Source organism: Lytechinus variegatus, chromosome 10 (genome assembly GCF_018143015.1).
Source record: "Lytechinus variegatus isolate NC3 chromosome 10, Lvar_3.0, whole genome shotgun sequence".
Taxonomy (NCBI): domain Eukaryota; kingdom Metazoa; phylum Echinodermata; class Echinoidea; order Temnopleuroida; family Toxopneustidae; genus Lytechinus; species Lytechinus variegatus.
The window spans coordinates 16500338-16525356 of record NC_054749.1 but is presented as its reverse complement, the minus strand read 5'-3'; the positions used below and the strand labels follow the sequence as shown (position 1 = coordinate 16525356).

The window sequence follows — 25019 nt, the reverse complement described above, 5'->3', positions numbered from 1 at the left end:
GTCCACCCCACGAAAAGTTGATTTCAACAAATAGTTAAAAATCCAAGAAGCATAACACTTAGAAATATCATCGAAATATGATGTAAAAGTTATGACATTTAAATTAAGTTTTGCTTACGAATTAGATATATGCCGGTCGGTATGCAAATGAGGGTACTGATGGTGACACCCACTCACTATTTTTTATTATATGAAATATTCTTATTTCTCATTGTTCTCTGAAGCTAAAGTATTCTTCCCTGAATATGTGGAATTACCATTGTTTTGAGATTTCATGGTACGGTCAATATGTTCCTTATTGTCAATTCAGTGAAAATTGAAATATTGTATAATTCAAGCAATAAGAAACAAAAGAAATAGCATGTGAGGGACCTCATCCACTCTGTCATTTGCATGTCAATGAATTGTGCATATAACTGTTTTGTGAAAAATAAGCAAAACTGTAAAGTGTCATAACTTTCTTATTTTATGTCCGATTTTGATCAAATTTGGATTTTTCTCTATTGATGAAAGTCAATGTTTTCTTGGATGGACTTTACAGAACATTCTAAGCCCCAAGACATTTTAGATTATCAATGAATTTTAGGTGGAGCGTTGTGGCCCAGTGGATTAGTTTCCGGACTTTGAAACAGAGGGTCGTGGGTTCAAATCCCAGCCATGGCGTAATTTCCTTTAGCAAGAAATTCATCCACTGTATGCTGCACTCGTCCCAGGTGGTGTAAATGGGTTACCGGTAGGAAGTAATTCCTCAAAAAGCTGTGTGCGCCTTAATCGGTTGTCTAGCTTAGCCGGGGTTATAATGATAGCAGTGCGCCTTTTAAAGCACCATGAGCACCGAAAAGTGGACTTGTGCGCTATATAAGTAGCCACCATTATTATTATGTAAATGAGCATCAGCTAGGAAGACAAAATCCTCTTCCAGTACCCGTAAATGCCAAAAATCAAATAAATCTTGCACAAAATATTTCACATCAGCTGCAAAGACAAAAATCTTGAATGCTGGTCCAGAAAATACAAATTCATGAAAACATATTTAATGTAAATAGAAGAATTATCAAGGTAGTAATGGAGGGGGGGGGGGGGGGGCAGAGTAATTAGGTAAATATTAAAGAATAAAAAACCCAAAGAAAATAGGATATTATACATAAATTTTGAATATGTAGAGTATATTTCAGTTTGAAACCTTGAAATAACATAGTTTGCAAACTTATTGGAATGTTTAATTTTCTCGACCTCTGTGGGCCCTGATAGAATATTGCATGTTTTGATATGTAAATGTAGTTCTTATATTCTTTTTGTTTATTCCATTGAAGTAGAATCATATACTACATGGAATGTTAACATTCTAGACCCATGGGCCCTGTTAGAAAAAATACATGTGTTTATATTTTAGTTTTTGTTATTTCATGACATTAGCCTTCCGAGACAGTTTTGAGCTAGAAGGAGGCGGTGAGGTCAAGCTTACTACAAAGTGTTTCAAGAGCATCCAAGTTTCTACCAATCCAAGAGAGGCGTCAAGGTACAGATCATTATTATCATCATTAGATTGTTATATTGTCATTATGATATGACAAATGATATTGAAATATTCATCATTCAAATGAACACCGATTTCCTTCATTTTTTACACATATCATTCTTTAAATATAAATTATGCAATATCATTTGTCATAAGAGTAAAAACATATTTGTTAACAGAAGAAGTCGTAGTTCCCTTAACCCTAAAAGAAATGATCCTTTTAGGGTTAAAGCAGAAACTTGTGATGGGATATACCTGTAACACAAATTAAAAAATACAAGAAAGGGAGGAGGGCAAGGAAAGTGTTAAGAACATTGAAACATTGATGAATAGATGAAATTCATTGGTTTGTATTCTGAAGTCAGGTCTAAATTTGTAGTTTAACCTTGAATAGACAAGTGCGACACAAATCTCTAACTGTAAAGGTTCGATTTACCAACTCATCGGTTTCTTAGGGCCTCGTCTTACAAAGAGTTACAATTGATCCAATCAATCATACTCTGTGGAAATCCATCAGTGTCATAATTTTTTTCTACAGGTAATGTGCACAATGTCTTCTGTCAACGAAGTGAAGAAAAGTGAATTTTCAAGACAACGATGAATGCATTGATTTACAGCATAGCTAGAAAATATTTTGAACAAACATGCATAAAAGATGTTGACATTGCTGGCCGTCCACAGTTGCAACGATCGATCGATCGCAACTCTTTGTAAGACAGGGCCCAGATCATTCACTATAGTCTAGGAATGATAACTTAATGAATTAGTTTTCTCTGTCTTTATAGTATGATGAAAGAGCACAGTGAATACAGAAACATACAATGTGAAAAACTTTTGGCTTTCCACAATTTCAGCACAGAATTTATACGCGTAGATCATGACCCCAGTTATACAGACTTCAGAATACTTACCAGTGGGTCCTTGATATGGCACCTCTTCAGATTTCAGACAGGAAATCTTCTTTGATATGTAAATAAACCTCAACATTATATATATTACTCCTATTCAACTATCTTGGGTATGATAAAAAAAGGGTCGTAACAACATCATCACTATGTCCCCCCCATCTTCACATCAGTTTTGTACACAATAATTAGAACCTATTGAACAAGTACTAGGCCCTTGGGCTCTTTTCCAAATCACACAGAATTTTTTTGCATCACCCTCTCCTTCCTCACATTTCTGTTCCTTTGTGGGAAAGGAAAGCAAATTAAACATTTTTGTACATGCATGAACCCTAACACTTTATGAATGAGGAATTATGTATAATGAAAGAGAAAGTGGATGGCAGATGTCATTGTGAAAGAATGATTGATTGGAAAACAGGAAGTGTAATGATTATGATTAAGTTATGAAATAATTGTCCATATATAACCATGGACAATAGTATTGGGTTCACATTAAAAGTGATATTGAAGTTAACTTCAGTTATCAGTATGACAGAAATATTAATCATTAGGTGCATCACTCTTTTCATGATAATTGTATAAGGAGGATAAATTCTGGCATTCCATATAGGAGTGGATTCGAATTCTTATCAAGTGTGTAACACCAAAATATTTTCTTTTTAGAAAACCATTGAGAAGCTACTCAGAACTTCACTGGATGTTAAATTTTCTTGCCTTTCTATTGAGATTGTAGTTATACATTATGCCTTTGTAAATGAATCATTACTTCTGTCTTCACTTTTTTGCTCTAGGCTGACTGATGGTGACCCAAGCACGTATTGGCAGTCCGATGGCCCCGCCCACACCCATTGGGTCCGGTTCAAGCTGCGACCGGGGGTGTGCCTAAAACACTTATCCATCCAGGTGGCTCGAGGTGACCATAGCTACATGCCTCAGCATGTCACTGTATTGACCGGTCACTCACCGGTCTCACTGCAAGAAGTCACTGAGGTCAGAATACCAAGGTAGGTCAACTTATAATTATCACTATACACATGTCATTAAAGGCATTAGTGAGAAATTCACGCGCGAGGTACATTTTGAAGAGTTCTAACCCGCCTGAGGCATAGCTGAGGGCGTTTTGACATTTTAAAAGGTAACAAGCAGGGGCCACGGAACGGGTTTGAAAGGGAGGGGCACCATGCGAAAAAAGTCCCGGTCAGATGGTCATTATGATTTTGTACATGGTTTTGGGGAAAAAAAGTAGGGGGCCGACAAGTGACTGCTGAGTAATGAGCCAAATGAGCATGCTGTTCATTTTGGGTAATGTATATTTCTAAACAATGATAATATGCATTCCCACATGTGCCTATCTGTGTAGGCAACCTTCAAGGTGCTTTCTTTCTGCTTAGATTTCATGATTTTACTAAGTTAGGTTTTCATAACATACTAGATCTAGATCTACGATGATATTGTAAACAGTTAACAGACTTGCTAATTTTCCGGATTTTTCCGGAATTCCGGATTTTTTCCTTTGCTGAAAAATATTCCGGGAAAAAAAATCGATTGTCAAAGTGAAATCCGTAAAAATTTCCCTCCAAATCTTGTCACGGAGTTCGCTACGGAGAGCGCAATTTCAATTTTGGATGGCCAATTTGCGCAGACGGAAAATTATTAGCGTTGTGCGCAGCATGAAGTTTAGCTGGTACTGTACTTGCACGGTACGCGCGAGCAATACATTGTAGCAGTTGCAAACGCCGCCCTATACCCTGCAGGGATACGGGTGTCAGCGCTATATCCCAGTCGGGCGATCGCCCGGTAGAACCGCTCGAAGCATAGCACGGCCCGGTGTACGGCTGCAATTGCCTGCTGCTGCGTGAGTGATTGGTTGTCTGCCGCGGGATTTCAGCTGAAAACCTATTTGCTACCATGAAATATGTGTTCTCTGGTGCGTATTCATCAATTCATATGTGTGAACTATCCATCATTTTGATAGAAATTGTGATTTATGGATTTTCAATAGTATAGGATTGTCTTGTTGATGAGTACAGTGAGTGAAAAAGGGCACCCCAGCTGCTACATACACCCGTCCCGATTCGCACCCATTGGCCGCAGCATATTAACCCGCAGCAGGTTAACCCGTACCGTAATGAGTACGGGTTACATGATTTTTTTTTTGAGCACCTTTCTTGCCTATGATATGAAGTTTATTATGTCATTAATTATTTGTTATGTACTACTGTAGATTAATGATTTCAGCCCTCTAAAGAATAAGAAAACGTTCCAGCTTCAGGGGCCCGCCCAGGGCCCCTGGCGGGGTCAAGGGCGAACCCCCTGCCCCGGCCTGGGTTTTCAGGATTTTTTTGAGCTATCAGTTAGCATCTCTGAGTTAACCTCAATTTTTTAAGACTTCCTAATGAGGTCTTAAAGTTTCTTGTAAACTCTAGCTTAAATTTATACTGAATACTTTATCTCTACTCTCCAAGAATATTCCATCACTATTTCTTGTCTTTGTTTTAAATTTGATTTGTCCAGATAATGAAAATAATAATTGAGCACATTTATAAAGTGCTTAATACACATTGTTCTAAGCAATGGATACATAGACAAAAAAGGAAACATGTACATGTCAGTTAAATACCAGTAGTTGCATAGAATTAATGAAATACAAAATAATATAAACTTAAGACTACCGAAAATAAAAAAAAGTACATGGAGGATAAATTAACAAATTGCAAGGAATAATATAACAAATAACAACGGAAATAGATATGATTTACTACTGATTGAAAAGATAGGTTTTCAGGGGCCCGTTGCAGAAAGAGTTGCAATCAATCGCAACTCTAAAAATCAGGCGCAACTTGATTTTCATCAATCAACAGCGCGCATTTGGGACTTGCGATTGATTTTTTGACTTGCGTTTAAACGCAACTCTTTCTGCAACGGACCCCAGTTCAGTCTTAGAAATGGAAAGTGTTGGAGAGTCACAAAGGTAAACCGGGAGAGCATTCCAAATCCTAGGGCCACATAAGGTGAAGATTGAAGTAGAGATCAATTGTTCATATCAAAGTTATTTATTTTCCATCTCTTAACAGCCACATCACTGGGGATGTCTCTCTCCTAGAGAATGCCAAAGTGATCAGACCTTATGTTCAGATCAGCATCAAACGTTGCCAATTTGAAGGCTGTGATGTCAGAGTGCACGGGATACGAGCCCTAGGATACAAGTAAGATGCCTTTTTCATTCAGACTTCCTGAAAGATTATTTTTCACATCATTTTATTGCACAAAAAAGGGGAAAAAATAAATGCCCAGGACATGGTCATTTGAATTTAGTGTTGTGGCACGGAGGATTTTTTTCCAGGCTTTAAAAGAAAAGGTTGTCAGTTTGAATCTCAGCCATTGTGTAATTTCCTTCAGACGGATTGATCCACATTGTGCTGCTCTCAACCCAGGTGAGGTAAAATGGGCATCCGCAGGAAGTAATTCCTAAATAAAGCTGTGAGCACCAGAATCGGTAGACCAGTTTAGCCGAAAATGAAAATGCAGTTGTAATATATGAAATTGTATCTGAAAGTGTAATTGTATTATCTAAAAAATGCTGTATATCAAATGTAATTTTCTTCCAACAGAATGGTGCAGAAATCTGAAGTGAGCGTGAAAGATGCCTCAGCCATGTGGTACTTATCTGTCCTGGCTTCCACGGCAAATGCAGCTATACCTATTGCTCCTCATCTACGCAGTGCTATCCTTAACCATACAAAGTAAGTCCTCTCTGTCCTGCCACCGGAGTCGGTCAGTTTCATACTGTTCTTGTTGGAATATATTCATAAGGGCAGTTCCATGAAATAACTTGATTGCATGTCCCACCCTAATTTCTCCATCCTTTCTCTAATGATAATAATCAGCTTTTATATAGCACTTAAAACATCCTATTGATGTCTCCACGAAAGCGCTTTACAGATATATTATTACCCTGGTGATCGGATCCTTTCATGCCTGCACACTGTATGCACCTTCTCCCCTCCGTGGGGAGCATTCCAACGACAGTTTCAAAACTTGACTGCCAGGCATACTGCATAGGCTTTTGCATCCTACCGGGTACCCATTCAACACTTGGATAGAGAGTGGTAGAAGGTGGATTGACGCCTTGCCAAAGGACACTAGGCCGCCGTGGGATTCAAACACATTACCCTTTGATTACAAGGCGAGAGTCAGAACTGCTACGGCATGACGCTCAAGCCATGATAATTTGAGAGCGTAATAACCTTTTGTATGAAATAGTAACAAAGAGACAAAGCTCATTTATTTGTTAATCTTTAAAAGATGATGTTACATAAGCTTGTCTGGTTTACCAATCTGCAATGTCCAATTGTGATAAGTGACCCACTGCATAGGGGAGCGTTTCATGAAAAGGACTTGTCAGACGTTTTGTCCGACAAGTCCAATGTTATCCGACACTATAGTAACAGTGCTTTTCAACCAATCAGAATCCAGAAAGTTGTCAGATCCGACAACTTGTCGGACGAAAATATTGATGAAACGCCCCCCAGGTGACATGTCTTGTAGGTTACATTATATTCATAGTTGGGAAAGCTCGTACTACATTGTCTGCTTTAAACTTGAGGGTGTGATTGAGCTCAGTCAGTTATGTGTCTGCCTGTCAAACCAAAGGTCATCGATTCGGGTCCACCCCAAGCGGACAACTGAAGCCTGCTTTGTGTACATGTATAAACATGCCCATCCCCTGTTCCATAGATGCAGGCTATGTTACAGTGGAAAAACACTGTCCCGTGGATAGGATGTTAAATGGATGCCCCGTGTAGAGGAGAGTCACCACCTTTGCACTAGTCGTATAAGTGGTAGATAGTAGGGGGAATTTCCTGTTGTAGTGGTCCATCTGCACTTCCCTAATCAGTTATGTCAGGAGGAAAGACCTGTGGGTCATGGTGATTCAGTTTGCTTTTTGCCTCCCAGGCACAGGTGACTCCAAACAATAAATGATAATAATAAACTGTCCCATTGCCTTAGTCCATTCTTTGAATGGGATAACAAGCTTATTTGAATAATCATATGCTCATCTCAATGATTTTAAAAGCACTATTCCAGTGTAGGTCCAATGACCTTCATCTGGACCCTGTCTTACAAAGAGTTGTGATTGATCCGATCAACCATAACTATGGAAAGCCAGCAACATCAACATCTAAGTGCATGATTATTCAAAGTATTTTCTAGTTATGCTGTTAATTCATACATGCTTTGATTTCTTGAAAATTCATTGTGTTTCTCTATCTTAACAAAGGACATTGTACAATTTTTTTGTAGAAAAAATTATGACATCATTGGATTTCCATATACTTTTGGTTGATTGGGTCAGTCATAAGTTTTTGTGAGAGAGGGCCCTGCTTATGTGCTAATTGTAATTACTAGGGATACCATTATCAAAACCAGAGTCGTCATTTGAGATATTTTGAGCAATAGGAGAAAACATTTTCATGTAGGAAAGGGTCATTGTAGATTATTGTCAGAATTTTTCTATCAAGTGTTAGTGGCATCCCTGAATTACAAAATGGCTTATTTTCAAGATGTACCGTATTGTTCTCTTTCAGAATGGCCTTATCCCACATGCCTCCATTGTCCCTGATGCCGCAGCAGCTCTCTAAAGCAAGCTTCCTCAGCCCACACGTTTTGGATCAGGTTGCAGAGTTCCTACATAACATAGCAAGGTAAAGATCATTTCTTAGTTGAATACAATGTATGTAGGTTAACAATAGCTACCACTTGGGATGGGGCAGGGTTGGCTGACCCCCCCCCCCCCACCCCCACCCATGATTTTTTTATCTTGTAGGAATGATCGATTTGGTCTGATTTCATTTCTAAAATCAATAGAAGGGGAATGGGGTCATTTTTCATGCTTTTCAGATATCTAGACCTACATAAACACGGGTAATTCTTTTGTTGTTTGGATGATAACAAAAACGTACTGAGGTGGTCATAATTTACTAAATGAGATATCCAAAACCTATTGCTCTTTAATCAGAATTTGTATCTCTTTTGACATATGTATTGTCTCTGTAATACATGCATGAATTATAATTGTATTATATTTTGCCATGTTTACAATTTGAATATTCAGTTGAATTCTTGATGTTTCTAATAACAGTGAATTCCTGTCCCATGCATTGGGGTTTCAAAGTGATATATTATATAAATAGTGTACAATCTATTGTACAATATACTGGATTATACGTACAACAAATATAAAATTATCCCGAGTGCAGGTTTATTTCTCCGAGGCCGAAGGCCGAGGTGAAATAGGCTTGCACGAGGGATAATTTTATATTTGGAGTTCATATAGTCCAGTAATGTTGTATGATAGAACGTTCACTATTTATTATAGTAAATTGATCCCTCAATCTAAGCCCCCCATCATGGATTTTGCCATCCAAAAATCGAAAGTTATATTGTACATATGTACAATATAACTTTTTGAAGGGAGGTCACGTGGTACAAATCCAGCCAATCACAGCTCGTATTTTACTACCACTATTTACTATATATATATATTTCACCACGTCATTATTGATATCAATATTTCTTGTGTTGTAGAAATGAGAGAGGAGAATTGGAGATGGAAGGACTCAAGATCCTGCTAGAGTTTGCTCTGGCAAGGGGTAATCTGGCTAGTATCCTCAAAGCACTACAAGATCTACTAGGTAAGGTTTATACACACCTAGTCTCCATGAATTACAATTCTCTTCTATAAAAGAGTGTAGAGGTTTCACGCCACAGTACATTATGTATTCTTTTGTTGGCACGTGTCGGCCCTCCAAAGGACCAATTAAACTCGATGTTTCGGCTAGTGTGTGCTTGTCCTCTTTAGGAGAATGAGCAAAAGTTGTAGAAATAGGCTTTATGTACTCTGTCAGGGTTATACTCTGTAATGACAATAATAATTAATAACAATAATTGGCATTTATATAGTGCTTTATCAATCTATGACTGCTCAAAGCGCTTCACAATTGTTGTTACCTGATCACTGGATTTGTAGCATTTCAAGCAGCCAGTTGGGCGCACACTTGCTAAACCAACCACAGTGATGGTTGTTTCCTACTAGTACCCAATTAGCACCTGGGTGAGAGTGGCAAAGTGTGGATTGACACCTTGCCAAATGATGCTAGGCCATGGTGGGATTTGAACACACGACCCTCTGATTACAAGGCGAGAGTCAGAACTACTGAACCATGGCGCTTCCAAGAGAACACTTGTTGAAATGTTGAGTTTGGGTGGTCCTTTCAGGTGGTTTTAATTGAACCATGGCAAAAGCCATAGATTGTGCAGACTTTTTGTAATGTTGTGCTTTATTCAACCATGAATATGTCGCCCTTTGCCAAAAGTGCACATTTATATTTGGAATTTTCTTGGTGTACTCAATTAACCCTATCTAGGCCGGGGTATTTTTGGAGTTCATATGGCCGGGGGGGGCCTCCCAGGCCCCCCCTAAGATCTCGGCCGTCGACCGCGCGATTGCGCCGAAAATTGGCACGCGGGTTGCCTGGGACATAATCTACAAGATTGTATAGTAATTTATTTCATGTGAATCGCTATTAAGTGATTATGCTAATTTATGCATAATTAGTATGCGAAATCATACTTTTTCCTCTAACTCCCTAAATAAAGCTCCAAATGTACTAATTTTTGGTATAGAAACTCTTTGTGGTGTTCTTAGCAAGTGTAAATGAAAAAAATTGCAATATCAAATAATTTTCTTATGTATTTTATTGTTTTTTGTAATTTCTTATGTATTTCTTTGTTTTTTGACCTTTTGTTTTTCATTGTTTTTTTCAATGAAATTTGTTGGTGACTCTTCTGTGATCATAAAAAGCATAAAATAAATACATTTAGACCAGCAAAACTAAAAATAATCATACATTTATGAATTTTGGTTGAAAACACAATTTGCATTGACTTTGTACACGAAATCACGTTTTTGAGCAATTTTTGGTCTGACATGCACTTACATAATGTTGCGTAATTTCGGAACCACGTACCCGGGTGACGCAAAGTTGGTCTCAAAAGTTGCGCAAGACTTGAAAGTAAAAAGTCAGCGAGCGGCGCGGTCAAAAAATTTCGCGCGGCGAAATTATTGCGCGATTCGTTGAGGGGGGGGGCCTCCGAGGCCCCCCCGGCCTAGATTGGGGTACTCAATTAAACAAGTGTAGCTATATATGATAAGAGAAATCTGCACAGTCAATGCTTTTGTACCGTCGTACAATTGAAACCACTTTTAATGATGATGATAATAATTATGTGATGCTTACCAGGGTAGCCACTTCAGTTTTGAAAACTGTTCTACCAGCGGGCACTGCTTAAAATGATGATCTTATTGTTACTCCTGCTTCCTCAACTTCCTTAGTCAAATACCTAATTATTGCAGTGTATGCTGTTTTCTCTCTACATGCAGATCATAAAAACAATGAGATTGAAGGAGCTGTTAAGATGTTGAGGAATCTGAACGCAGTTAGGGACTCCATCTTGAAGAAACATGGTAAGATTCAACCAGGCCCTCTATGACTTTGATTGTACTTTGTCAATTGACTTTCTTTGCTATATTTAATGGGATTTCATGATATGAAGATGATATTGAAACTTAAATGAGTGGGTGATGTTGGGTCCATGGTGCATTGTCTATCACAGAAATTGTAAACAAAACAATTGAGGTTTTGTGTGTGTTTCAGACAAGAAAGCTGCTTAAAGGACAAGTCCACCCCAACAAAAACTTGATTGGAATAAAAAGAGAAAAATTCAACAAGCATAACACTGAAAATTTCATCAAAATCGGATGTAAAATAAGAAAGTTATGGCATTTTAAAATTTCCCTTCATTTCACAAACCAGTTATATGCACATCTAGGTCAGAATGCAAATGAGGAACTGATGACATCACTCACTATTTCTTTTGTATTTTATTATATGAAATATGAAATATTTTTATTTTCTCATCATTGTCATGTGAAAGGAAGTTTCATTCCTCCCTGAACACTTGGAATTCCATTATTTTAACATTTTGTGCTTCAGGCAAGGAGGTCCTAATCGTCAAATTCATAAAAATTGAAATATTGTATAATTCAAACAATAAAAAAACAAAAGAAATAGTGAGTGACATCATCGACTCTTTCATTTGGATGTAACTGGCTCGTTCATATGCCTATTTTGTTAAAAATAAGCGAAACTTTGAAATGTCATAACTTTCTTATTTTACATCCGATTTTGATGAAATTTTCAGCATTGTGCTTGTCTGATTTTTCTCTATTGATTCAAATCAACATTTTTCTGAGGTGAACTTGACCTTTAAAACAAAAATATTATTCCATTACTCACTAGGATCCTGGCTGTAAAAATGTAATTCTTAATCATTAGTTTATCCTATTTCTATTCTGTTAGTCTGAGCTGAAAACAAGGTGGTATCTGATCATTACTTGCCAAAATTTGAGTAAGGTGTTCGACATTAATATCAATGTTGTTACCCAGCTATGTGCATTGTAGTTTATGTGACGCTAGACTGTACAAAGTCCTAACCAGGGCCCCCTAACACAAGGGTTAGCGATTAATCGCTAATTTGAAAGAAGAATTCTGATTGGTTCCTAGTCAGAATGCTGAGCCAAATGTGCATGCAACAATGATCTTTATAGGCCATTTCATTTAGCAATTAATCGCTAACCTTTGTGCTTAATACTTGGCCCTGAATATTCAGTCAAAGTGACTCAAATTGTCTTGTATTTATGATGATAATAATAATAATATAGGTATATTTACCCAGGGAAGCCACTTCAATTATAAAAAGAATTCTGCTATTATTATTACCCCGGCTTTAGCTGAGCTGCCTAGGTGCTCAAGCATTCAAGGAATTTCTTCCTACCAGTTACCTATTCACCTCACCTGGGTGGAGTGCAGCACAAAGTGGATAAATTTCTTGCTGAAGGGAATTACGCCATCACTGGGATTCGAACCCACGATCCTCTGTTTCAAAGTCAGAAGTCTAATCCTCCGTGCCACAACGCTCCAGGGAAGGGATTTGTATTTTAGAACCAATCTATTAAGGTCAACTATTTCCAATTCCCACCTTTTCTGCCTCCCTTGGATGATCTTTATAGACAGGTTTGACTAATCCTTCAAATGAAGGAATATTGTTTCAGCATTATAATGTCATTTATGGAATTTGATTATATTGTTTGTCCACCCTTGAAGGTACCCAACTGACCATGACCCTTGAGGGTTGTGATGGCGGTCAGCAGGACGAGTCCACAGCACCAAGCAATGTCCTTTGTGGAAACTGGTCCGCTAAAGGTATGACATCAAGGCATCTTCCTACCCTTCACAAGTATTCTGTCTTATATAATTTGATGCTAGTTGTGTTAATGGTATCGAATTGAGATCAACAGACTCCAATTAAATGACCACCCAAGTGTTTATATGTGTAAATAAGAATTATATGCCAAATGATTGTGGTAGCAATTTAAGAGCAGTTGTCTGCAGTGAACTGTTTTCATGGTGTTCTGAATTCTTCAAATTGAAATTCAAGAATTATCATAGGCATTGTGTACCATTGTCGGGTTATAAATATTCTATCCGACGCATTTGTTATTATTCAAGATTTTGTTCTAGCTGTCATTTTCAGCATTCGTGCAAAAAACTTAAGTACCGTAATGCTAATAATGCATTTATTAAGAAAATGAAGGAATATTTTTCTGCATTGGTGCGATCTTTAATTTAAAACAAATTATTCAGATTTTTTAAGAGACTTTTTGATTGATTCTCTTTCTGATGTGCATATCCAGATAACGGGTAGGTTATTTTTTAGGGAAAAAAAGTATTACAGCAAAATATATCAATTGTCTGATTATTATCAAATTTGTTTAGAAAATGTGTGTTTTTTTATCTTTTTGACAATATTTCTGTATCAATCTCTGCCCTCTAGGATATGTGTCCAATACTCCAAAGGTCAACATGTTCTTCACAAGGGATACTCCATTCCAGGTCACCAAAGTTCAAATAAAGGTCAGTCAGGGTACTCAATAGGAGTGGTTTACCTAAATCTGCCCAGAAAAGAGCATCACAATCAAGTCAGCTGGTCGGTCATACCAAAGACTCTTTTTTGTGTGTTTTTATCAGACTCAATATTGTAAATTGGTGTAGAGGATGTAAAAAAGTTACAGGACTATCCTGCTTCTGTAGCTTTTCAATGATGTAGCAGTCTGGAACCTGTCTTGCGAAGAGTTACGATTGATCCAATCAATCGTAACTCTATGGAAATCAATCAGTAGTCATAACTTTTTCTACAGGAAATTTGCAAAATGTCCTTTTAAATAAAGGAGAATCCACCAAATTCTCATGAAATCAATGAATTTGTGGATATACATTCATTACTAGAAATTTTTTTGAACAGACATGCAATTTATGTGTTGACTTTGCTGGCTTTCCATACATGTAGTTGCGATTGATCGGAACAATCGGAACTCTTTGTAAGAAGCGCCTCAGGTCTACTTCTACTGAAATATTGATACAGTATAGGTACTGCCATGTGTGGCTTACAGTGAAAGAAAAACTTGTTGACATTCCAACTCCATTGTTTTTGCATCTTAGAGTTTGGTAATGCAGAAAAGAAATGCCTGATGGTGAGATATGTGAACGTTTTTAAGATGAAATTTTTATCGCGATCGAGGGGCCTTGTATCCCAACACACCACTACTGTTCTTTATCCAAACGTATCTTTATTTTCCTCTCTCCATCAAAGTGTAAATGGATATTTTCAAGAAGACATATCTTCTGTACTGTTTGCACTGAATTTTATTTAGGCAGGACGATAACATGGAATCCCTTTATCAGTATAAACCATATATAAATTTTCAGTTGTATATATCCTTTTTTCATGGAATAATTTTCTTTCTGCTCTGCATAGTTCTTTTAGAATATTTGTATTTCCTGTGGAAGGCAAATGAACTCCAATAATTTACTTAGGGCCATATTCTGGAGTCTGCTTTGATTTAAATTCAGGTCTAAAATTATGCTTTGAGTATGGATAGACAATTGTGAAATAACTCACTAACAGTAGAGATATATTTCAGCTCATTTGACTCTCAAATCATTCCCATTTTTCTAGGAAGTATGAATAAGATGATTGTTTTGACCATTGAAGAATCACGAAAGAGCACAGTAAACATAAGCATACGATGCAATCAAAATTTTGACACATTTGGCTTCCCATAATTTTAGCACAGAATTAGACCATATTCTAAGTTAAACCTAACTTCAGAATACAGGCCTTAGAGTGTAAATATATGTTGTCTGAAATCTTGCAGGTGGCTAAGGGAGCGACTGGACCAAAATGTGGTTTGATCTTCGTCTACAATGATCAGTAAGTTGAGCAGATATATATTTGCTTACCATTCTTTAAACATAGCCAATGTTTGTGTTATAAGAGAACTTCCTTTGTATTTTAGGATTGAAAGAACAAGAAATAAAGAATGCCATCTGCCATTTTGGTTTGTGATGCATAAACATATTTTAGTCACCTTGTAATCCTTTCCCATTTATATCTAACCTGTTAATGACAAATGTGATGAGACGTAAATCATGGTCATTACTTAGTAATCAACGTACATAAAAAGTAATGCATTTCAAAGGGTGAATCGATGACACATGATTTAGTTATGCAATTCATAAATGAAAGTTGACCCCAACACCACTCACTTAAATTTTGTTGGTTTTTTTTATCTCATGTTTAGTCCATCATTAGAGGACAGCATAAATTTTGAGAAATTTGGGAAGTATGTGTTGGTGAATATGCATGGATAATTTTTGACTAATTTGAACTTAAATAAGCAATACCATATTGTGTCAGAGCTCTGTATAAATGTATAAATTGAAAATAATCATATAAAAAGAAAAAAAAATCAAGGTATTGTTTTGTGTTGTACTGTATATCAGAAATTTTAAACTAAGATCACTGTTGAATTCCATTGATTATTTTCATCAATCCTACTATATTGATTTGATGTTTCCAGGAAGGGCTTTGATTTGAAGAGACATCAGGCAATATTTGAGAAGTATGATTCGTGGAATTCATCGGACTATAAGATCTTCCAAGGATTGAGGTATGTAGAGTATTCAATATTTGAGAAGTATGATTTCTGGAATTCATCAGACAATAAGATCTTAATAAGTTTGTAGAATATTCACAAAATGACAGGAATTATGTTAGAATTAGCTTCAATTCAATTTATATGAATTATTATTTATTCATGCAAAGATTAGGAATGCATAAAATAGACATTTCAAAAAGGATAGCAATCACCAATATATCATATTGAGAAGTATGACCCCTTAAAATTCATCAGACTATAATGTCTTCTGGGGTTTAAGGATTATAGGAATTGTGCTCTATAAATGAAGCATTAAAATAGTAATTTGTTTTATCTGGATTTCTTTTAGTAACATAAGTCTATAATGATAGGTTGGAGAAGTTAGATCTGTCCATACCTAAACTATTTGTGATCCTATTTGTCCATGTATGAGCCATGAATCCATACCAACAATCTGATTTTTGCTTTTTCTTTGGTTGCAGGGCTGCCTCCATATGTGGTAAACCTGATAACCCAGTAGCTTACTTCAGCTTGGACAATGACTGGTGAGAATATGAAATGTTCTTCTATCATAGCTGCACAAGCAGACTGTTCCATAAAACTGTTTGGAAGTTACAAACAACTAAACCTCACAGCTGGTGACTCGTTCTAGTCATTTTTACAATCATATTCAATAAAGAATTGAATATCAAGCTTATAATTTATTTATCAGATTTGATAAGCTTTGCAGAAATCCCCCCCCCTGAAAAAAGAATGGGGTAACATGTCGTGCCTACATTGGGTAATTAAGAAAAAAAAATTATGAAATGAGAAACGATTTGTATGCATTCTCATATGTTATACTAGTTGCATAAGTGGACCCCTAAAAAAATAGCATTTGCTGATAGGATGTTCCATCCCATGAGTGGTAAATAAAAAAATAAATTGAAAATAAGTGTTTTGTGCTATGAAATTAGGAAATAAATAAATTAACACCAACACCAAACTTAATTCATTCTTCCAGGAAAATTAATATCACACATTTGTGTGAAAAAATTTGTGTGACAGAGGAATTGAAGGACGTTGTGGTCATTTTACAAAGAAAATCCTTACATGTAGCTATAGCAGGATTCTCAATAGGCCATAAAGGGATACTGCAGGCTGAAAACTGAACAGAATTATTTGAATAGATTATTATTTGGAATGATATTTATTCAAATTTTGTCCTAAAAAAATATGTGTACAGATATTGACTGATGGGGTGTGTAATATAAACATATTTTGGACTCCCGGATTTATATTTTCCTGAGGGGTTATATATAGGGAAAATATCACAAGGGTAAACTAAATCCTTCAGGCGGTCCAAAGAATGTCATTATGGCCTACTCTCTGTTGTTTACAGGGATGAAGTGGAGGTGCCGCTCGACCAGTGCTTTGTGGGTCAGTACGCTCTCATCAAGTTCCTTGGTCCAAGAAGTGACACGGCCACCAGACTGGGCATTGTCGGTGTCCAGTTCTATGGCTTTTCCCGCACTTCATCTGTCCTTGACAACATAGACATTGTGAGTATAGAGGTTTTGGGCTACTTTTCTCAACTTATTGGCTAAATCTGTAACATTAGTTAAACTTTTTCATTGCAGGACCCTTCCAAGAATTTCAGGGACGAAATCAGCCCGGCCCAGGTGTAACACTTTCCCTGAAGTAAACATATGTTTTATTTTGCAAAATATGTATTAAACATCTTAAATTTAAAATGTTAAAACATACTATAATCTATATTATATAATTACTTTTGGTCTTTGTTGAATATGCTATGTAATAATAATAATTATAATATGAATTTATTACCAGATATAGTTGTATATTCTCAATATGTAAGGAATTGTTCATTTTTACTTACACGGTAAGAAACATATGTTTTCATCTGCCAAAAATACAAGGGGCCAGACTTGACTAGCATTCTATTTTCTAGTTGCTATTATCCTTGCTTTCTTTGTATTTATAACTAAACTTAGTAAACTTGTGAAATAGTTATTATTATTGCATTGGATATTAAATTTATTCATCCATTCCTGAATTCACAAATGTGTCGATGAATCCCTGATTTTGAACCATTATTTATGGAGAAGTCATGCAATATTTATGCATAATTCACAGATACATTAGTATAGATGTGTAGAATATTCTTTACCAGGCAATGACATAAACGTTGACTTGTGTGCAGAATCCATCTGGTTATTTGGGAAACCATCCTTATCTCAAAACAATGACTAGTCAATAAATGTAGACATTAGAACCAGTCATTTGAAAATTGCTAGCTAAAATAAATTATTGGTCATGTGACATATAATATTAAACACTGGTCTCATGGTATATTTCAGTCAAACATTTGGTTAGGATTCATACATCTATTTTATTATAACTTTATGCAACAGGCTCTGGTGGTGTTTCACAAAGATTTAAGTATGACTTAAGAGTTGCACTTAAATGCCAATGCGCACATGATATGCAACATGTACATGTAATCTTATTGATCAATACACAGCAGCGCACATCCTCTTGGCATGGTCTGACCAATGCAGTCATGCCTTTCACAATTAGGCATTGAAGTGTGACTTTAAGTCGTAATAAAATCTTTGTGAAACACCCCCAGGAGTAATATAACCCTTTGTTGTTAATGGAAAAAAAATTATGGATTTAACACCAATTTGATTGATTTTGATTATCTTTGTAGTCAAACGTTGCTCCTCTTCCATATGATGTTGATGCACCTATCAATACAATGGTTCTCTTCACACAAGTCATGAGCTTCATCGTACGCATCTGTCAAGATCTGGTGAGTTTAATGAAAACAAAATGCCTGCAGTGATAGAAAAAATGAAAAGAAAAAGTTCCATTTGTCTGACTTAAATGAAATGCATCATATGAGAGGTTATCTAATAGCCCACCATATATCCTGGTGATTTTTCAGAAAATCCAACATCACTTTTGATGTATAACTACAAGTACATTTTGTGGTGCCATGACATTTGCTCAGGTGACAACAGCTCTGATGTAAATTCCACACACCAATAAAAGACCAACTTCAACCCTGGATTTAACACTATACTTTATCCTTAATCTAACCCCAAACCTGACATGAATTCCTATTGCAACCCAAACCATACATCTTAGAAAAAATAGAAGTAAAGAACAAATGTCATGTCCCCCATTTTGCATATATTTATATACAGTGCATCCCACAAACAAGGAAATCTGTTTTCAGAGATAGATTTCGCAATTATTAAATATGTTTTTACTATAAATTTGATACTCATGGCAAGAGTGGAATCTCAACTCTCATTTGAAACCAACAGCTTAGCAAATCGTTCATGCATGGCAGATTTCTGTACGAACAATAAATATTAAGGCATATCAGAAACGATTTGCGCAGAAACTGAATCTGAATCCACTCTCATTTCAGGGATCAGTGAGAGAAACTTAACAAAGAATGCAAAAGAAATGCTGATGAGCCAATCATAGAATATGCATGGTCGTCATATCACAAACCAATCTTATCCAATCTTATCCAATTTTTCTGCGCAACCTGGTTTTGACATTAATATTTCAAACTCGTCTTGCCCATTAATGTGTGAAGTGTTCGTCTTACTTTCGGTATCAGACTAAAGAGGAATAATTAAATTATATGATTATGTCAATGAAATGTCATAATTCATTTGCCTTTGGATTAGAAAGATAGCCCTCCCAAATATTTTGTTTGTTTTGTTATATTTATTTCACCACGTAAAATAATATTAACATTGGCAACAATATAGTGTTACATTTGTAGATTAAAATACATGATAGGAACTAAGCATAAACAAAATAGGTTTAAAGCACAGAATCCCTTATAATATAGTAGATAAAAAAATTGTTGAAGTAGAAGACTTGTGCTCAATTCTTTTTGGGGGAGTATTACCAAAGGAGTTGCATTTAATTGCAAATGAAAGAATCAAACACTGATCCCAAATGGGCAGTTCTGATCAATGGTTAAAATCAAGATGCGTTTGATTATTGGATTGAATGCTGGCCCTGGGATAAAAGCATGAACAGACCAGTCCATATCAGTCAGGTGAGCAACTAATCATGAGATTCTTGGTATTATTTCAGGAGGTAATGAAGAAGAGAAAGGAAGGGACTCTCACACGAATACCTGTACCAGACATGCAACACCTAACTCTAAACATCATCAGTCAACTCTACAATGCTATTCCACAAGAGTGAGTATTCTCTTGACTAGTCTTACCATTAACCCATTTCCTTCTGAACGAGGCAGTCCCTGAACAAAATCTATAGGATTTACATAATATAGTAGCCAAGGGGTTAACTTACAGTAGTACTCAGTGTCAAGCTAGAATGCATGAATTATCTTTATGTTTTGAATACATTCTTGTTTATAAATTTATATGATATGATACAGTGTGTACCATACTTATTTTTTGTTTGTTTCAGGGGTCACTTTGTTTAAGTACTGAATATTGATCCAGTGATGTAGAGTATAACATTCTTATTAAAGAAATTCATTCATTATAATGTGTTCAAATATTATCATTACCTTGGTCATTGGATTTGTTCAGTCTTTCTTCATAATGAATGCACACTCTCCACTCCCTTGGGAGTATTCCAGCCAAGTATTTTGTGATTTGCTTACACATTTGGGCAAATTTAGCATGTACTGTACCTGTGGATGGCTTTATTTCATGAAATACCAGAAATATTCCACTCGTTAGGGTCAATTTTCCACTCATCTGCGATTTGTGGAATATTTTCCCAAACTCTTGGAATATTTCTGGTATTCCATTCTGAGCCATCCAATATAATATAATTATTTTGGTTATTTATATTTGCAGTGATAATCGATGGGTGTATGCCAGGATACTGTGCCTAAACCTGCTTCATATTAGTATACCAAACCTAGCCAAGCTTAGAGAGAAGGAAACGGCCAAGGCTAGAATGCTTTCAAATCTTCAACTTCAGGTATGTCAGTACACCGTAACTCAATCCTTGGGCCTGTATCTATAACAAGTTTACCATTAGCCAATCACATTGAATGATTTCAGTAACTTTAAGCCGTATTGCCATTTTGTTATTATAAATGTTTTGATGAGATGGGCCCAGAAACCAGGGTTCTGTTTCATAAACACTTGTTATGACAACAAATGCTCAATTTCTATAGCAAGTTTACCACTAGCCAGTCAAATAAAATAAAACTGTTATTGCCAATTTGTTTAACAAGTTTTATGAAACAGGCCCGAGGAGCCTGATTAGTCAATCATGGCTGGGTGTGTTTCCTTTATTTTGACCGATACTGGTGGTGTTGTGAGTTTAAAGAAAAACTCAAACTTTCAGTCTTATGTGGATGTTGAGACTGAGCTCAGCAACATTCCTCTTGTCATTATTATTATTGTCATTGTTTTATGGGCAATTGTGTTATTATCTTTGCTATCGGTTTTATTATCATTAAATGTTGTATTTTGTGTTAGGAGTAGCAATTTAAAATTGAAAAATTGTTCTTTAATCTGCTTAATAGTGAAAAGACCACGTGACATGCAGCAGACCTTGACTGCATTTTACCATTCAGTAAACCCATCAGTAGAGAATGGAAAGAATAAAGAATCTTTTTTCTTTACAGGACCATCCAAAGCTTGGAGAATTACAGCTCCATGGTTCCCAGACACAAGAGACTCAATCTGAGACCCAACCAGCAACAGACACCCAGACATCACAAGGTACACCTACCCAGGAAATGCTCGCAAATGTACCATCTCAGGGAGAACCCTCAAGGGGTGAACAGCGAGGAGACACCGCAGAAGGTGAGCAGACGGCACCAGTCCAGGAGTCGCAGAACACACAGCATCAAGGATCGGATAGTGGCCAGACTCTGGAAACTAAACCCACTTCCTCTACGCCTCCACCGATGGCCATACCGGGCACGTCCAGCCCAATGTTGGATTCCAAGGAATTGGATACGAGCCTGGACCAGCGACAAGCGAGGGAGCTGTTTAATCATCTGTGTCAGCTAGCGAGTTTTGATGGAGGAGATGGGTCGCAGGATGATCCTAGGATCCTGTTGAAGGCGGCTGCTGAGGGATGTATTCTAGATGGTAATTGCTCGGTTGTTACTCATTTACATTTGCATATTCCTAATTCCTGTCCTAGTTTTCTCTTCATTATTAATCAACTGCTTTTATATTATGTTCTTATTTACTCTCTTTTATTGACATACATTGAGGTTGTCATCAGTTATCACTTACCTTAACTGGTCATTAAAAAGTAAATACAAAACTTCAACAAAGACATCCAAAATGCTGAACGAGTTTTTTACCTCACTTTTGAATGACTAACCAAATTTATTGAAGCAGAAATGATTTAATCTACTACACATATTTATAAAGCATTTGACTGCAGTCTATGTGTCCATGCTGACATTCTATATAGATTATAAGTGAAAAGACTACTCTGAGAGTAAAATGAACTCTACCTCATGATAATCTCTGATCTTTCTTCTTTGTAGGTGCCGCTGTGTTTTTCCCAGGGAAAGAAGCAAGGAGGGAGGAACTCTTCAATATGATGAATTCAATGGTGGTATGTTGCACATTATTTACTATCAAACTGTTTGCAGCCATCTGCCTGATTCCAATAGAAACAGATTGTGTGTTTATAAGAACCTGTCTGTAGCAGTTATGTCTATAAAGGCCAAATATTGTGTTTGCCATTGATGGTTGCTAGGAAAAATGAGACATGTTGAAAAGAGAATCATAATTATCAAACTAAAAACAATAATAATAATCTGCTTTTATATCGCGCTTAATACACGTGTCTAAGCACTTTACAATTATATTATTATCCCGGGGGGTGTTTCATAAAGCTGTTCGTAAAGTTACGCACAACTTTACGCACGACTGGAACATGTTCTTAGGTCATAACTCAATTACACAGGGATATCACATAGCACAAGAAAGGATCACCAGTTGTGCGTAAAGTCATTCGTATCTTACGAACAGCTTTATGAAACGCCCACCCGGTCTTCGGATTCACAATGTGTGCAAACCCTCCACTCCCTTGGGAGTATTCCAGTCAGCCGCTGGTAAGGCGCACTCAGTACTGGACAAGCTACAATGACTTTCACATCCTACCGGGCTTAATGACGAGTTTCATGAAAGTTTAAAGCATTGAAGATAAGTCATAGTTATAAAAGAGCAACATTGTGAAATGACAAATTAGTAATTTATCAACATATTTTTTTTAATTTGTTATCTGTGTATAGACTGGTGAAGATACAGCTGTTGGTCTTGTGTTCCAGTCTCTCTGCCGTTTCTTCAGTACTGTAGATCCAAGTGGATTGCTAGAACTTCCTTCAAGCTCTCAAGAGGTGAGCTTATGAATATTCATTAATTATGAATATTTGTTATTTGAACAATATTAGAGTTCAGAGTTAGTTTACATCAAATGAAATGGAACACTTTTCTGTCTTTTCTATATGTTAAAAGATGGAAGTTACTGCTACTTTGTGTGGTGTTCAATGATCTGGCACTGCACTGTGGCAGCCGAGCCTACGATCAATTGGGCAAATGAATTTTCTAAGTAGTTCTTAATTTTCCGATGTCGATTTCAAACAATTATGTTTTTTTTTTTTAATAATAATGACAGCAGTAATATACAGTATTTCTATAACACACACATCCACTTTGTTAGGTGCTCAAGGCGCTCCTATATTACCCTGGCTAAGCTAGTCTACGAATTTGGGTGCTCACAGATTTATGAGGAATTACTTCTTGCCGGTTTTCATTTACCTCACCTGGGTTGAGTCCAGTTTATTGTTGATGAATGCTGAAGAAAATTTCACGTGGCAGAAATTCCAACCCACGACCCTCAGCTTGAAGGTCCTAAGACTAATCCAATGGGCCACAACGCTCCACGATTAGATGATTTAAATCGATTTCTGCTCATTATATAAATCTGTCTTTCTCCCTAGGAATTCAACCAAGGTTCAGTTTTGATGGTGTTTGATACCCTCCTCTCAGCGTCCTATAAAGAGTTTGTTGAGCTAATAGAGGATGGGGAGGAGGCATCACCCCCTTCAGCACCCTCCCATGTGTGCAGCCTGCTGTGTGCCCTACAGACCAGTCTGCTAGGTTGGGCAAAGCACTGCCTTACTGACTCAAAGGGAGATAGCAAGCTCAAGAAGACCGCCGGGGACGTTATCAGAGATTGTAAGTACCGGTAGTTGTGAGAAGAAATAGATTGGTATCATAACAAGGCAATTAGGTTTACAAGTAAGGGTGTACAGTGGGCTGAGTGGTCTATAGGCCACCGCACACTGTACAATTGGTCTGCGACCTGTTTTTGGAATAAAATGTAATAGAATTTTGATGATAATATTGAGACATTGAATATCTTTAACTGTGTAATGTTCTTAATCATACAAATACCTATGTTCAAATCTGTGACAATGCTGTCATCCTTATCAGAATTAAAGAAAATTCAATATCTAGTTGTAATGGCATCATAGCAATTGTATGATTGGTTATGATTTGAAACTAATTTGGCTTTTGCTGCATAATAAAGGTTTGCAATCATCCAGAATTGTTATATTAGCATTTTTCCAGTTAATTTGAACCTCAAGTAAAAAGATACTTTTCATTTACATCTTTAGAAAATGAGCAAAATGTGATTTATTCCATAATCGGGTTGTGGACCAGTCGAAAGGTGTGAGGTGGTCTAAAGACATCTGACATAAAAGTCCAAATCCCAGCATAGTACTCATGCCCTTTGCGAGACACATTATATGCATCTTTGTTATGATTTGTTTGTGACATTGAAGAAAACTGTATTTGTAACCACTATGGATTATTTTTTTACATTCCTCTGAAAATAAATCACAATGAACCCATTATAAATGAAGAATTATTTGTATGAATGAAATTGTATTAAACGAATATTAATTTTCATTTGTTTGTTTTTTAGATTGTGGAATGCAGTGTTCTTGGACCCGGAATGCACTCTGTTTGCTTCAAGGCCAGAAAGGGATTAATAACAGATTCAATGATCTCATCCACACCTTCATTCCTACTGCATTCAGACAAATGGTAAGAGCAGTCAAATCAGCTATTATTCTGATCTTGGCTTTGATTTAAACTCTGGACTAAACTCGTGGTTTAACTATGGATAGCCAGTTGTGACGGGTATCATCAAGAGTACATGTTCAGTTTGTCAGCTGATTCAACATTCAAATCATTCATAACTGACTGGGAATCTTTTCTGAAATAATTCTCTTCATCATTGAAACATGGGGGGAGATCCGATAATGCGATTTTGACATTTTTGTCTTACAATAATGTTAACATAAAGTTAGACCATAACCTAAGTAAAACCAGACTTCAGAATACAGGCCATTATGTTCCATCTTGATGATTACCATCTACATGTATATAGAGCGTTTTAGCCATACATT

General features: G+C 36.5%; 1 protein-coding gene across 3 annotated transcripts in view; it reads left to right on the top strand.

The window, feature by feature from the left end:
• LOC121423145 (zinc finger ZZ-type and EF-hand domain-containing protein 1-like) overlaps positions 1-25019 on the top strand; it is a 95152-nt gene that overhangs the window by 11345 nt on the left and 58788 nt on the right. For all 3 annotated transcript variants that reach the window (XM_041618449.1, XM_041618447.1, XM_041618446.1), the window contains exons 8-28: positions 1417-1519; positions 3219-3431; positions 5502-5633; positions 6039-6170; positions 8016-8132; positions 9016-9122; positions 10871-10954; positions 12654-12752; positions 13384-13463; positions 14765-14820; positions 15470-15559; positions 16030-16092; positions 16929-17088; positions 18261-18362; positions 19676-19785; positions 20416-20542; positions 21198-21669; positions 22080-22150; positions 22833-22937; positions 23541-23778; positions 24533-24654. In XM_041618449.1, the coding sequence (XP_041474383.1) occupies positions 1417-1519; positions 3219-3431; positions 5502-5633; positions 6039-6170; positions 8016-8132; positions 9016-9122; positions 10871-10954; positions 12654-12752; positions 13384-13463; positions 14765-14820; positions 15470-15559; positions 16030-16092; positions 16929-17088; positions 18261-18362; positions 19676-19785; positions 20416-20542; positions 21198-21669; positions 22080-22150; positions 22833-22937; positions 23541-23778; positions 24533-24654 (2783 nt within the window). The remainder of the gene's footprint in view (positions 1-1416; positions 1520-3218; positions 3432-5501; positions 5634-6038; positions 6171-8015; positions 8133-9015; positions 9123-10870; positions 10955-12653; positions 12753-13383; positions 13464-14764; positions 14821-15469; positions 15560-16029; positions 16093-16928; positions 17089-18260; positions 18363-19675; positions 19786-20415; positions 20543-21197; positions 21670-22079; positions 22151-22832; positions 22938-23540; positions 23779-24532; positions 24655-25019) is intronic.